The 14,716-nt window shown below is 62.7% G+C and overlaps 1 protein-coding gene across 3 annotated transcripts in view; it reads left to right on the top strand.

Annotated features, from left to right (window-relative positions):
- Window positions 1-10,714, top strand: part of Scarb1 (scavenger receptor class B member 1) — a 70,346-nt gene extending 59,632 nt beyond the window's left edge. For 2 of the 3 annotated variants that reach the window (XM_047560981.1, XM_047560979.1), the window contains 2 exons: window positions 7,673-7,801; window positions 9,939-10,714. In XM_047560981.1, coding sequence (XP_047416937.1) covers window positions 7,673-7,801 — 129 coding nt within the window. In that variant the 3' untranslated portion in view covers window positions 9,939-10,714. The remainder of the gene's footprint in view (window positions 1-7,672; window positions 7,802-9,938) is intronic. The other variant, XM_047560980.1, reaches the window with a different exon arrangement.
- Window positions 10,715-14,716: the final 4,002 nt, after the last annotated feature.

Below are 14,716 nucleotides of genomic sequence, written 5' to 3'. Positions count from 1 at the left end.
CCAGGTCAGTGTCCCTCCCCTGTCAGTGTCCCTCCCAGCTCAGTGTCCCTCCCAGGTCAGTGTCCCTCCCAGCTCAGTGTCCCTCCCCTGTCAGTGTCCCTCCCAGGTCAGTGTCCCTCCCCTGTCAGTGTCCCTCCCAGCTCAGTGTCCCTCCCAGGTCAGTGTCCCTCCCAGGTCAGTGTCCCTCCCCAGCTCAGTGTCCCTCCCAGCTCAGTGTCCCTCCCAGCTCAGTGTCCCTCCCAGGTCAGTGTCCCTCCCAGCTCAGTGTCCCTCCCCTGTCAGTGTCCCTCCCAGGTCAGTGTCCCTCCCCAGTTCAGTGTCCCTCCCAGCTCAGTGTCCCTCCCAGGTCAGTGTCCCTCCCAGGTCAGTGTCCCTCCCCTGTCAGTGTCCCTCCCAGGTCAGTGTCCCTCCCAGGTCAGTGTCCCTCCCAGGTCAGTGTCCCTCCCCTGTCAGTGTCCCTCCCAGCTCAGTGTCCCTCCCAGCTCAGTGTCCCTCCCAGGTCAGTGTCCCTCCCAGCTCAGTGTCCCTCCCAGGTCAGTGTCCCTCCCAGGTCAGTGTCCCTCCCAGGTCAGTGTCCCTCCCCAGCTCAGTGTCCCTCCCAGCTCAGTGTCCCTCCCAGGTCAGTGTCCCTCCCCTGTCAGTGTCCCTCCCAGCTCAGTGTCCCTCCCAGGTCAGTGTCCCTCCCAGCTCAGTGTCCCTCCCCTGTCAGTGTCCCTCCCCTGTCAGTGTCCCTCCCCAGCTCAGTGTCCCTCCCAGCTCAGTGTCCCTCCCAGGTCAGTGTCCCTCCCAGGTCAGTGTCCCTCCCCTGTCAGTGTCCCTTCCTGTCAGTGTCCCTCCCAGGTCAGTGTCCCTCCCCAGCTCAGTGTCCCTCCCAGCTCAGTGTCCCTCCCAGGTCAGTGTCCCTCCCAGCTCAGTGTCCCTCCCAGCTCAGTGTCCCTCCCCAGCTCAGTGTCCCTCCCCAGCTCAGTGTCCCTCCCTGTCAGTGTCCCTCCCCTGTCAGTGTCCCTCCCCTGTCAGTGTCCCTCCCCAGCTCAGTGTCCCTCCCAGCTCAGTGTCCCTCCCAGGTCAGTGTCCCTCCCAGGTCAGTGTCCCTCCCGAGCTCAGTGTCCCTCCCCTGTCAGTGTCCCTCCCAGCTCAGTGTCCCTCCCCAGCTCAGTGTCCCTCCCCTGTCAGTGTCCCTCCCCTGTCAGTGTCCCTCCCCTGTCAGTGTCCCTCCCAGCTCAGTGTCCCTCCCAGGTCAGTGTCCCTCCCAGGTCAGTGTCCCTCCCAGGTCAGTGTCCCTCCCCTGTCAGTGTCCCTCCCAGGTCAGTGTCCCTCCCCAGCTCAGTGTCCCTCCCAGCTCAGTGTCCCTCCCAGGTCAGTGTCCCTCCCAGGTCAGTGTCCCTCCCCAGCTCAGTGTCCCTCCCCTGTCAGTGTCCCTCCCAGGTCAGTGTCCCTCCCCTGTCAGTGTCCCTCCCTGTCAGTGTCCCTCCCAGGTCAGTGTCCCTCCCAGGTCAGTGTCCCTCCCCTGTCAGTGTCCCTCCCAGGTCAGTGTCCCTCCCCTGTCAGTGTCCCTCCCAGGTCAGTGTCCCTCCCCTGTCAGTGTCCCTCCCTGTCAGTGTCCCTCCCAGGTCAGTGTCCCTCCCCAGCTCAGTGTCCCTCCCAGCTCAGTGTCCCTCCCAGGTCAGTGTCCCTCCCAGGTCAGTGTCCCTCCCCAGCTCAGTGTCCCTCCCCTGTCAGTGTCCCTCCCCTGTCAGTGTCCCTCCCCTGTCAGTGTCCCTCCCAGCTCAGTGTCCCTCCCCTGTCAGTGTCCCTCCCCTGTCAGTGTCCCTCCCCAGCTCAGTGTCCCTCCCCTGTCAGTGTCCCTCCCAGGTCAGTGTCCCTCCCCAGCTCAGTGTCCCTCCCAGCTCAGTGTCCCTCCCAGGTCAGTGTCCCTCCCCTGTCAGTGTCCCTCCCAGCTCAGTGTCCCTCCCCTGTCAGTGTCCCTCCCTGTCAGTGTCCCTCCCAGGTCAGTGTCCCTCCCCAGCTCAGTGTCCCTTCCTGTCAGTGTCCCTCCCAGGTCAGTGTCCCTCCCCTGTCAGTGTCCCTCCCCTGTCAGTGTCCCTCCCTGTCAGTGTCCCTCCCAGGTCAGTGTCCCTCCCCAGCTCAGTGTCCCTCCCAGCTCAGTGTCCCTCCCAGGTCAGTGTCCCTCCCCTGTCAGTGTCCCTCCCTGTCAGTGTCCCTCCCAGGTCAGTGTCCCTCCCCAGCTCAGTGTCCCTCCCAGCTCAGTGTCCCTCCCCAGCTCAGTGTCCCTCCCCTGTCAGTGTCCCTCCCAGGTCAGTGTCCCTCCCCAGGTCAGTGTCCCTCCCCCCGTCAGTGTCCCTCCCAGCTCAGTGTCCCTCCCCAGCTCAGTGTCCCTCCCTGTCAGTGTCCCTCCCAGGTCAGTGTCCCTCCCCAGCTCAGTGTCCCTCCCCTGTCAGTGTCCCTCCCTGTCAGTGTCCCTCCCAGCTCAGTGTCCCTCCCAGCTCAGTGTCCCTCCCAGGTCAGTGTCCCTCCCAGCTCAGTGTCCCTCCCAGCTCAGTGTCCCTCCCCTGTCAGTGTCCCTCCCTGTCAGTGTCCCTCCCAGGTCAGTGTCCCTCCCCAGCTCAGTGTCCCTCCCCTGTCAGTGTCCCTCCCAGCTCAGTGTCCCTCCCAGGTCAGTGTCCCTCCCCTGTCAGTGTCCCTCCCTGTCAGTGTCCCTCCCAGGTCAGTGTCCCTCCCCAGCTCAGTGTCCCTCCCAGCTCAGTGTCCCTCCCAGGTCAGTGTCCCTCCCAGGTCAGTGTCCCTCCCCAGCTCAGTGTCCCTCCCCTGTCAGTGTCCCTCCCAGGTCAGTGTCCCTCCCCTGTCAGTGTCCCTCCCTGTCAGTGTCCCTCCCAGGTCAGTGTCCCTCCCCAGCTCAGTGTCCCTCCCAGCTCAGTGTCCCTCCCAGGTCAGTGTCCCTCCCAGGTCAGTGTCCCTCCCAGGTCAGTGTCCCTCCCCTGTCAGTGTCCCTCCCAGGTCAGTGTCCCTCCCTGTCAGTGTCCCTCCCAGGTCAGTGTCCCTCCCCAGCTCAGTGTCCCTCCCCTGTCAGTGTCCCTCCCAGCTCAGTGTCCCTCCCCTGTCAGTGTCCCTCCCAGCTCAGTGTCCCTCCCAGGTCAGTGTCCCTCCCAGCTCAGTGTCCCTCCCCTGTCAGTGTCCCTCCCAGGTCAGTGTCCCTCCCCTGTCAGTGTCCCTCCCTGTCAGTGTCCCTCCCAGGTCAGTGTCCCTCCCCAGCTCAGTGTCCCTCCCAGCTCAGTGTCCCTCCCAGGTCAGTGTCCCTCCCAGGTCAGTGTCCCTCCCAGGTCAGTGTCCCTCCCCTGTCAGTGTCCCTCCCTGTCAGTGTCCCTCCCAGCTCAGTGTCCCTCCCAGCTCAGTGTCCCTCCCCTGTCAGTGTCCCTCCCAGCTCAGTGTCCCTCCCAGGTCAGTGTCCCTCCCCTGTCAGTGTCCCTCCCTGTCAGTGTCCCTCCCAGGTCAGTGTCCCTCCCCAGCTCAGTGTCCCTCCCAGCTCAGTGTCCCTCCCAGGTCAGTGTCCCTCCCAGGTCAGTGTCCCTCCCCAGCTCAGTGTCCCTCCCCTGTCAGTGTCCCTCCCAGGTCAGTGTCCCTCCCCTGTCAGTGTCCCTCCCTGTCAGTGTCCCTCCCAGCTCAGTGTCCCTCCCCAGCTCAGTGTCCCTCCCAGCTCAGTGTCCCTCCCAGGTCAGTGTCCCTCCCAGGTCAGTGTCCCTCCCAGGTCAGTGTCCCTCCCCTGTCAGTGTCCCTCCCAGGTCAGTGTCCCTCCCCTGTCAGTGTCCCTCCCAGGTCAGTGTCCCTCCCCAGCTCAGTGTCCCTCCCAGCTCAGTGTCCCTCCCAGGTCAGTGTCCCTCCCCTGTCAGTGTCCCTGCCAGCTCAGTGTCCCTCCCAGGTCAGTGTCCCTCCCAACTCAGTGTCCCTCCCCTGTCAGTGTCCCTCCCAGGTCAGTGTCCCTCCCCTGTCAGTGTCCCTCCCTGTCAGTGTCCCTCCCAGGTCAGTGTCCCTCCCCTGTCAGTGTCCCTCCCAGCTCAGTGTCCCTCCCAGGTCAGTGTCCCTCCCAGGTCAGTGTCCCTCCCCAGCTCAGTGTCCCTCCCCTGTCAGTGTCCCTCCCAGGTCAGTGTCCCTCCCCTGTCAGTGTCCCTCCCTGTCAGTGTCCCTCCCAGGTCAGTGTCCCTCCCAGGTCAGTGTCCCTCCCAGCTCAGTGTCCCTCCCCTGTCAGTGTCCCTCCCAGGTCAGTGTCCCTCCCCTGTCAGTGTCCCTCCCTGTCAGTGTCCCTCCCAGGTCAGTGTCCCTCCCCAGCTCAGTGTCCCTCCCAGCTCAGTGTCCCTCCCAGGTCAGTGTCCCTCCCAGGTCAGTGTCCCTCCCAGGTCAGTGTCCCTCCCCAGCTCAGTGTCCCTCCCAGGTCAGTGTCCCTCCCCAGCTCAGTGTCCCTCCCCTGTCAGTGTCCCTCCCCTGTCAGTGTCCCTCCCTGTCAGTGTCCCTCCCAGGTCAGTGTCCCTCCCAGGTCAGTGTCCCTCCCAGCTCAGTGTCCCTCCCCTGTCAGTGTCCCTCCCAGGTCAGTGTCCCTCCCTGTCAGTGTCCCTCCCAGGTCAGTGTCCCTCCCCAGCTCAGTGTCCCTCCCAGGTCAGTGTCCCTCCCAGGTCAGTGTCCCTCCCTGTCAGTGTCCCTCCCCAGCTCAGTGTCCCTCCCAGCTCAGTGTCCCTCCCAGGTCAGTGTCCCTCCCAGGTCAGTGTCCCTCCCCAGCTCAGTGTCCCTCCCCTGTCAGTGTCCCTCCCAGGTCAGTGTCCCTCCCAGCTCAGTGTCCCTCCCCAGCTCAGTGTCCCTCCCAGCTCAGTGTCCCTCCCCTGTCAGTGTCCCTCCCAGGTCAGTGTCCCTCCCCTGTCAGTGTCCCTCCCAGCTCAGTGTCCCTCCCAGCTCAGTGTCCCTCCCCTGTCAGTGTCCCTCCCCTGTCAGTGTCCCTCCCAGCTCAGTGTCCCTCCCAGCTCAGTGTCCCTCCCAGCTCAGTGTCCCTCCCAGGTCAGTGTCCCTCCCCTGTCAGTGTCCCTCCCAGCTCAGTGTCCCTCCCAGCTCAGTGTCCCTCCCCTGTCAGTGTCCCTCCCCGGTCAGTGTCCCTCCCCAGCTCAGTGTCCCTCCCCTGTCAGTGTCCCTCCCCAGGTCAGTGTCCCTCCCCTGTCAGTGTCCCTCCCAGCTCAGTGTCCCTCCCAGCTCAGTGTCCCTCCCAGGTCAGTGTCCCTCCCAGGTCAGTGTCCCTCCCCAGCTCAGTGTCCCTCCCCTCTCAGTGTCCCTCCCAGGTCAGTGTCCCTCCCCAGCTCAGTGTCCCTCCCCTGTCAGTGTCCCTCCCAGCTCAGTGTCCCTCCCAGGTCAGTGTCCCTCCCCTGTCAGTGTCCCTCCCAGCTCAGTGTCCCTCCCAGCTCAGTGTCCCTCCCCAGCTCAGTGTCCCTCCCCTGTCAGTGTCCCTCCCAGCTCAGTGTCCCTCCCCTTCAGTGTCCCTCCCAGGTCAGTGTCCCTCCCCTGTCAGTGTCCCTCCCTGTCAGTGTCCCTCCCAGGTCAGTGTCCCTCCCCAGGTCAGTGTCCCTCCCAGGTCAGTGTCCCTCCCAGGTCAGTGTCCCTCCCCTGTCAGTGTCCCTCCCAGCTCAGTGTCCCTCCCAGGTCAGTGTCCCTCCCCTGTCAGTGTCCCTCCCCTGTCAGTGTCCCTCCCAGGTCAGTGTCCCTCCCCTGTCAGTGTCCCTCCCAGGTCAGTGTCCCTCCCTGTCAGTGTCCCTCCCTGTCAGTGTCCCTCCCAGCTCAGTGTCCCTCCCAGCTCAGTGTCCCTCCCCTGTCAGTGTCCCTCCCAGGTCAGTGTCCCTCCCAGCTCAGTGTCCCTCCCCTGTCAGTGTCCCTCCCAGGTCAGTGTCCCTCCCCTGTCAGTGTCCCTCCCCAGCTCAGTGTCCCTCCCCTGTCAGTGTCCCTCCCAGCTCAGTGTCCCTCCCCTGTCAGTGTCCCTCCCAGCTCAGTGTACCTCCCCTGTCAGTGTCCCTCCCAGGTCAGTGTCCCTCCCAGCTCAGTGTCCCTCCCAGCTCAGTGTCCCTCCCCTGTCAGTGTCCCTCCCAGGTCAGTGTCCCTCCCAGCTCAGTGTCCCTCCCAGCTCAGTGTCCCTCCCCTGTCAGTGTCCCTCCCCTGTCAGTGTCCCTCCCAGGTCAGTGTCCCTCCCAGGTCAGTGTCCCTCCCCAGCTCAGTGTCCCTCCCAGGTCAGTGTCCCTCCCAGCTCAGTGTCCCTCCCAGCTCAGTGTCCCTCCCCTGTCAGTGTCCCTCCCAGGTCAGTGTCCCTCCCAGCTCAGTGTCCCTCCCCTGTCAGTGTCCCTCCCAGGTCAGTGTCCCTCCCCTGTCAGTGTCCCTCCCCTGTCAGTGTCCCTCCCCTGTCAGTGTCCCTCCCCAGCTCAGTGTCCCTCCCAGCTCAGTGTCCCTCCCCTGTCAGTGTCCCTCCCAGGTCAGTGTCCCTCCCCAGGTCAGTGTCCCTCCCCCCGTCAGTGTCCCTCCCTTGTCAGTGTCCCTCCCCAGGTCAGTGTCCCTCCCCAGCTCAGTGTCCCTCCCAGGTCAGTGTCCCTCCCAGGTCAGTGTCCCTCCCAGGTCATTGTCCCTCCCCAGCTCAGTGTCCCTCCCCACGTCAGTGTCCCTCCCCAGGTCAGTGTCCCTCCCCAGCTCAGTGTCCCTCCCAGCTCAGTGTCCCTCCCAGGTCAGTGTCCCTCCCAGGTCAGTGTCCCTCCCCAGGTCAGTGTCCCTCCCCCCGTCAGTGTCCCTCCCCTGTCAGTGTCCCTCCCCAGGTCAGTGTCCCTCCCCAGCTCAGTGTCCCTCCCAGGTCAGTGTCCCTCCCAGGTCAGTGTCCCTCCCAGGTCAGTGTCCCTCCCCCTGTCAGTGTCCCTCCCAGGTCAGTGTCCCTCCCCAGCTCAGTGTCCCTCCCCAGCTCATTGTCCCTCCCCAGGTCAGTGTCCCTCCCCCCGTCAGTGTCCCTCCCCTGTCAGTGTCCCTCCCCAGGTCAGTGTCCCTCCCCAGCTCAGTGTCCCTCCCAGGTCAGTGTCCCTCCCAGGTCAGTGTCCCTCCCAGGTCAGTGTCCCTCCCCCTGTCAGTGTCCCTCCCAGGTCAGTGTCCCTCCCCAGCTCAGTGTCCCTCCCCAGCTCAGTGTCCCTCCCCAGGTCAGTGTCCCTCCCCCGGTCAGTGCCCTGCCCCATCCGTGCAGAGTGTCCATGGCCCGTGCCTGGGTCCTCTTGCTCAGGTCCCTGCGGAGGCAGCTGCGGGACCCCGCCCACCTCCCCGCTCTGCCCCGCGGGGCTGGCCTCCGTTTTGAAGTGTCCTGACATTTAAGTGCACACGGGGAGCTCGGTGCCCTGCAGCGTCCCCGGAGCATCCTTCCTGAGAATGCAGCAGGAAAACCCGTCTCCATGGATTCAGGTGCCCACCCAGGGCTGGGCCGGAGCCAGGGGGAGGAGGCTCCGTCCTCACCCTCCGGGCTCCAGTCCTCGGCCGGCGGCCTGGCCGTCCCCCCAGCGGCTGTGCTGTCAGGTGCGGGGCCCTCCTGGACCCGCCTGGCCTGCCCTGGGCTGCTGGACCCTCAGCCCCGCCCCTGGCGTCCCCTGCGCGGTGGCCTTGACTATAAACCAGCTTGGTTGTCTTCTAGGACAAGTGCTATTTATTTTGGAGTGGTAGTAAAAAGGGCTCAAAGGATAAGGCGGCCATGCAGGCCTGCTCTGAGTCCCTGATGACCGCCGGCGCCCCCAGCATGGTGCTGCAAGAAGCCAGACTCTAGGTGGGTACCCGTAAAGCCCTCGCGCCCGCCGGCCTCCCGCAGTGCAGTCTCCGTCCTGGGTCCGCCGTGCGGCAGCGGCACTTTGGGAAGGAGACCCGGGCGGGCCAGCCGCTCCTCAGACCTCCCCCTCCAGCGTGCCAGCCTGCAGGGCCCGGGAAGGCAGGGCCGCCTGGGGTGGACACGTAGCGGAACCCCCGGGCATCCTGTTTGAGAAACGTTGGCCGAAGCCTGGGAGGACGGACGAACAACTGTCAGGTCGCAGACTGAGCACAGCGTCAGGAGCAGGCAGCCCCCGGAGTCGAGTTCCAGGTCACCGTGAAGGACGTTTAGCCCTTAGGGGACGCGCCCACGCGGAACCCTGGAGGCTGGCCTGGAACTCAGCTTTCCCTGCACCCTGGACCCCCACGCTCTGCCCGGAGGAGCAGGCCGCCCTGGGGCTCCGGGTGCCTCAGGCCCCTCCCCGAGGGCCGGGTCTCAGAGCTCGTCCCTGCAGGGTAGTGTCCCTGCCAGGGAGCGTGGGCTTGGCGGCTGAGTCACCGCGTCCCGCCTGGGTGACGGCTGCCGTTTCAGCTTCTGGGAAGGGCTCCGCCCTCGTGCCAGGCCTTGCTGGGCTCTCGGTTGCTGCCAGCCGGTGACAGCTCTGCTGGCTTCGGTTGCTGACCAGGGAGGAAGTAAGCGGGCAGTGGGGGCGGGGCCCGTGCTCTGCAGGAGGGACAGACGCCGAGGCCCAGCTGGCCGGCTCTGCCCACCCGGGAACAGGCAGGTCTGCACTTGTCCTGTGGGTGTCCTGCGGGCCTCTCCTGCCTGCCTCCCCTCCGCAGGAGTGCGTGGTGTTGGGGACAGGGGAGCAGCGGCTTGGGGTCCCCGTGCTGCCCCTCCCTGGACAGAAGCGGGAAGGCGAGACCAGCCTGGGGTCGCCCCTTGATTTTGCCAACAGAACCTGGTTCTCAAGTCACGGGAAGCATTTGGCCTGGAGGGCCACCCCCGCCCCAGAGGGCAGCCTGGCCCCCTCCTGCGTGTTTAGGGAATGCAGTGTCCTCAGTGCCCCGGCCTCACCTGGGCTGGCAGCTGGGAGCCAAATCCCTTCGGGGGGACTCCAGCCTGACTGAGGCCCACCAGGGAGGCCCACGCTCTGCCCTGCACCTGGGCTGGGGGTGGCCCCAGGAGGCTGCCTTGCTTGAGAGAAGGGGAAGCAGGGCCTCCACTAGCCCAGGAGGGGATTTTTAAATGACTAAGAAAGGGACAGCCTCTGGGCAGAGGCTGGCTAAGCAAGGCTGGCTGCCCTTGTGCAGTCCACAGCCTGGGCAACCGACAGGGTGGCCTTTCGGGGAAACGTTCTGGGCCTTTCTTACGTTCTCATTGCTTCCTCTCAGCCCAAGACTCTGTCCACTCAGCAGGGGAGACGGGGAGGGCAGCTCGAGGAGTCTGCTTCAGGGTCTGGCTCCCGGGGTTGTGATTCGGGCTGTGCTGGACCCCAGGAGGGAGTTCCCTTTACTTCTGAGACTCTCTCAGGTGCTCTCGTGGTGGCGGGAGAGGCCGGCGTGCAGGAAGCCTTGGTCTGCCGGGGAGGAACCGGGGTGCCAGGCCCCTGGGGCTTCCTGAGGCGCAGGTGGCGGGTGCCGGGGTTTCCTTCGCAGGCCGGCCGAGGCCCCGGGTCACCCCCCTGCCACCTCTTTCCTGATTTCTGACTCAGACCTTTGAGTGTGACGCTGGGAGCTGTCGAGTCCCTCGCCGTCTGCCGTCTCTCCCTCTTCGGTGTCCTCTCCCCTCCCAGTCCCGCTGCCCCCGCCCTGCAGGACTTTCCGCCCCCCTGGACGTGCATGGCTGTGAGCCCCGGGGCCTGGCGGGCTAATGTGAGGCGGGGCTGTGAGCGGCCTGCAGAGCGCCCTCCCGCGGCTGGTGGGGCAGGTGCCCGGCCCAGTGCCCCTGGGGCTGTGCCCGTCTGCTGAGGGGCGCGGGTCATCCGGTCTGCGAGCCGACGGCGTGTCCCTCTGCATTAGGCAGGCCTCTCTGGGCCTCGGTCCCCCCATCTCTGCAGGGGTGGGGCAGGGGAGCTGGCGTCCCCCGAGCAGGGAGGGCCTTGGTGGCAGGTTCCAGCCTTGGCGGGGACGGTGACCAGCTTCCCCTCTCTCCACAGGGCGGCTCAGGGGCTGCTCGGCCAGACCGGCCCCCCAGCCCCTGCACCCCGCTTCTGCAGGACTCTCTCAGCAGCCAGCCGGCCAGCCCCCCGGCCTGAGCCCCCGCCTGACTCAGCCTGCACTCGAGCCCGGGCGCAGACACTCAGGGATGGCGCCGCGCTGAGGGCTGCGGAGGCCGTCAGGAAGCCCCTTCTGGACCTTCTCTCCAAGTGACCCTGGCCTGACCACAGGTGCTGTGGACGTGGTCCCTCTCCCCGGAGAGGCTCACCGGGCCCTGGGCCGCCGCTGCTCCCATCTTCCTCCAGCCAGCAGCGTGCGCCGCAGCCACGGGGCCCCTGCCGTGGAGGACTGGCCTCCTGCCCTGTGGGCCTCCAGTGCCAAAGCCAGGCCCGCGAGGCCGCGAGCCTCGGCCCCTGCCTGCTGGGCTGGGCCGGAGCAGCTTCTCATGGGCCTCAGGACCCAAGGGGCCCCCAGCCCCTGCCCTGCCACCTGCACCGACCCTGGGCCGGGTCCACTTGCCCTCTGCCTCCAGCCCAGGGCGCCCTGTGTTCTGAGCCGGCCCCTCCCCGAGCTGCCCCAGGCCCCCAGGTCAGGTGCCAGGCGGAGGTGGGGGGGGCCTGTCAGCCCCGGCACCTGGTCTGGTGGGGAGATGCACCTGCCCGGTGCCCCTGGTCCCCGGGGCCACCCGTGTCCCTTTTCTACTGGAAGAGAAGTGGGTGGCATCATCTTCTGAAACTGACCCGCTGTGGGAGCAATAAACTTCTATGAGAGCCGAGGCTGGAGTCTGGAGTCCAGTGCCTGGGCTGGGGCCAGGGCTCGGGGCTTGTCCTGCTCAGTGCTGCCCCCTGGTGGCCCCCCAGAGCGTATGTGGGGACCAGGCAGTGGCCGCCTCCATTGCTGTCTCTGGTCTACTGTCGGATCCCGTCCCCCTCTGGGGCCCCTGGCCAGCACCTTCACCCCGTGGTCTGGGCACAGGGCCATCAGATCGTCCTGGGCTCTTGTCACCCTCAGGGCAGGCGGGAGGAGGGAGGCCCCCGTAAGGTCTCCTTCTTAGGGTCAGATGGCCACAAAGGACAGACTCACCCACCTGGTGTTGGCATTGTAGAATAAAACTGTTCTGTCGCTGTGAGACATGCCGTGTGCATGTGAGTGTGTGGACGAATGTGTGCATGTGTGCGTGTGTGAGTGTGCGTGCATGTGTGTACCTGTGTGTATGTGTATGTGTGCGCATGTGAGTGCATGAGTGAATGTGCATGTGTACATGTGAGCGTGAATGTGTGTGCATGTGAATGTGTGCATGTATACATGTGTGCATGAATGTGTGTGCATGAGTGTGCATGTGAGTGTGCACGCATGCGTGTGAGCATTTGCTTGTGTGTGAATGTGTGCTTGAGTGTGCATGTGAATGCTTGCATGTGAATGTGTGTGTGTGAATGTGTGAGTACATGCTTATGCATGTGTGCTCATGTGAATCGAGTGTGCGTGTGCATGTGAACGTGCATGCGTGTGAATGTATGTGTGCACATGCGTGTGTGAATGTGCGTGCATGTATACATGTGCATGTGTGTGTACACATTCATGAATGTGTGTGTGAATGTGCGCATGTGTGCACATGTGAATGTGAATTGAGTGCGTGTGCATGCGAATGTGCATGCATGTGCATGTGTGAATGTGTGCATGAGTGTGAACATCTGTGTGTGCTCGTGCATGTGTGCTCATGAGTGTGAATTGAGTGTGAATGTGCATGCGTGTGCTTGTGTGTGAACGTGTGTGTGCTTGTGCACGTGAACGTGTGTGTGCATGTGTGTGTGTGAACATGTGTGTGTGCTTGTGAGTGTGAACGTGCGTGCGCGCGCGCACAGCTCCGTGAACTCCCATCCTGGACCCCGGCAGCCACGGCCCCAGTCAAGACATAGACCCTGAGGCCCCTATGCCGTGCTCCTGCCGTGCTCGGCTCCTGGTGACCAGCCAGCCTTGCTGTTCCAGAAGGGTCACAGGGATCCTGCGGGCAGCCTCCTAGGACGGGCTCCTGTCGGTGGCTGCTGAGGCCTGTGGAGCGCGTCTCCTGCAGGGGTCCAGCCACTCACTGGCCAAGGGCACTTAGAGAGTTTTGGCGATTCTGAACAAAGCCGCTGTGGGCACTCGGGCCAGCTCTGGTGCGAATGTGCGTGTTCTGTCCTGAGCAGCTCCCTAGGGAGGGATGGCAGTGCGGCGGCCACCCGTCTGACCAGGAGGAGCTGCTGGGCAGTTTGTGCAGCAGCCGGGCATCCCTGCACCGTGGCACTTGGTTCCTGCCGTTGGCAGTGGGATCTCACGTGGTTCCGACTTGCTGGAAGATGCCCCCTGTGAGAGATGAGTGGCGCTTCCTGCCCCTGCCGGCCTCCGTCCCTGAGCAGGAGTGCAGAGGCCGGAACGGCCCCGTCCTGTCCTGGGTCCTTTGTGGGCAGAAGCGCAGAGAGGACCCCTCCCTGCAGGTCCGTGGCCAGGAGAGGGTCCTCTGCCCCAGCAGCCTCGAGAGTGTCCCTGACCTGCCATCAGGTGTGTCTTCGGGCACCTGTCCCCCAGCCTTGCTCCACGTCTGCTGAGGGACCAGCGGCGACCACTGCCTCACAAAGGAAGTCATTGCCCAGATCCGTTCTGCAGCCCCGGGGGACCCGGGTGCTCTGCCCTGAAGCTCACCCCAGCCCTTTTTATTTTTTGAGACAGAATTGCTAAGTTGCTGAGGCTGGCCTCAAACTGTCATCCTCCTGCCCCAGCCTCCTGAGCCTCTGGGATTATAGGCAGGAGCCACCACATCAGGCTGTTACCCAGTCTCTAGATTTATTTCAAAAACCAGGGTCTGGGGTCCCCTCTGGTGGGACTGAGGTCAGGAGGGTCCTGCTCACCTGTGGCTGGTGGGCAGGGGCTCAGGAGGGCTGTCTGCTGCCCAGGGCCACGTGAGGGGCCAGGCTGCCAGGGCTTCCCTCAGCTCCTGTTGGCTCCCTGGAAGGCCGAGTCCCCTGTCCCCCTGTCCCCGTCCCCCTGTCCCCCTGGCTGAGCATTGCCAGGAGGCCTTCCACTCCCTGTGTCCAGGAGGGCTCGGCCTGCACTCTGACAGGGGCAGGGCCTCCCGCAGCGTCCCCTGGTGCCCGTGGGCGGGTGCGCGTGTCCCGTGTGAGCCTCTTGCTTCTGAGCGTCCTTCCGGGGTCGGGACTCCTGCTACCACTTGTCCCCCAAGCCAGCCAACGACCTCATCCCGGCTCAGTGAGGACGCCGCCATCTGGTCCCAAGTTGGAGGCACAGGCTCTGGGGACACCTGCAGGGCCAGCCCTCGGGCTTTGTCATGGTCCCCAGGGACTCTCAGGAACGTCCCCAGGGACCTCCTTCTATCTTATTTTTTTGATTCTTGGTAAACAGATGGGGTGCAACTTCCATTTCCCTTCCCTCCCATTTCCCTCTGCACTATCCAACGTTCCTCCATTCTTCCCCTCCCCCCCTCCCCCCGTTATGTATCATCATCCACTTATCAGAGAAATCATTCGGCCTTTGCTTTTTGGGCTTGGCGTATTTCACTTAGCATGATATTCTCCAACTCCATCCATTTACTTGAAAACACCATGATTTTATTCTTCTTTATGGCTGAGTAATATTCCATTGTGTATATATACCACAGTTTCTTTACCTATTCGTCAGTTGAAGGGCATCTTGGTTGGTTCCACAATCTAGCTATTGTGAATTGAGCTGCTGTAAACATTGATGTGGCTGAGTCACTGTGGTATGATGATTTTAAGTCCTTTGGGTACAAACTAAGGAGTGGGATAGCTGGGTCAAATGGTGGGTCTACTCCAACTTTTCTGAGGCATCTCCATACTGCTTTCCAGAGTGACTGCACCCATTTGCAACTCCACCAGCAACATATGAGTGTGCCTTCTTCCCCACATCCTCGCCAACACTTATTATTGCTTGTGTTCTTGATAGTAGCCATTCTAATTGGAGTTAGATGAAATCTTACGGTGGTTTTAATTTGCATTTCTCTAATTACTAGGGATGCTGAGCACTTTTTCATATATTTGTTGGTCACCTGTATATCTTCTTCTGTGAAGTGTCTGCCCATTTCCTTAGCCCATTTATTGATTGGGTTCTTTGTATTTTTGGTGTAAAGTTTTTAAAATTCTTTAAAAATTTTGGAGATGAGTGCTCTGTCTGAAGTGTGTGTGGAAAAGATTTTCTCCCACTCTTTAGGCTGTCTTTCCACATTGTTGATTGTTTCCTGTGCTGAGAAAAAACTTTTTAGTTTGAATCTCTCCCATTTATTGATTCTTGCTTTGATTTCTTGTGCTATGAGGGTCTTGTTAAGGAAGTCTGGTCCTAAGCCAATGTGATGGAGATTCGTGCCTACTTTTTCTTCTATTTCGTGAAGAGTCTTGGGTCTAATTCCTAGATCCTTGATCCATTTTGAGTTGAGTTTTGTGCAGGGTGAGAGATAGGGGTTTAGTTTCATTTTACTGCATATGGATTTTCAGTTTTCCCAGCACCATTCGTTGAAGAGGCTATCTTTTCTCCATTGTATGTTTTTGGCTCCTTTGTCTGGTATGAGGTGACTGTACTTATGTGGGTTTGTCTCCGTGTCTTCTACCCTGTACCATTGGTCTACCTGTCTATTTTGGTGCCAATACCATGCCATTTTTGTTACTATTGCTCTATAGTATAGTTTAGGGTCTGGTATTGTGATACCTCCTGCTTCACTCTTCCTGCTCAGGATTGCTTTGGCTATTCTGGGTCTTTTATTCTTCCGGGT

This window comes from Sciurus carolinensis, chromosome 8, assembly GCF_902686445.1.
Source record: "Sciurus carolinensis chromosome 8, mSciCar1.2, whole genome shotgun sequence".
Taxonomy (NCBI): Eukaryota; Metazoa; Chordata; class Mammalia; order Rodentia; family Sciuridae; genus Sciurus; species Sciurus carolinensis.
The sequence above is the reverse complement of the archived record's forward strand: the minus strand, read 5'-3'. Positions and strand labels throughout refer to the sequence as shown.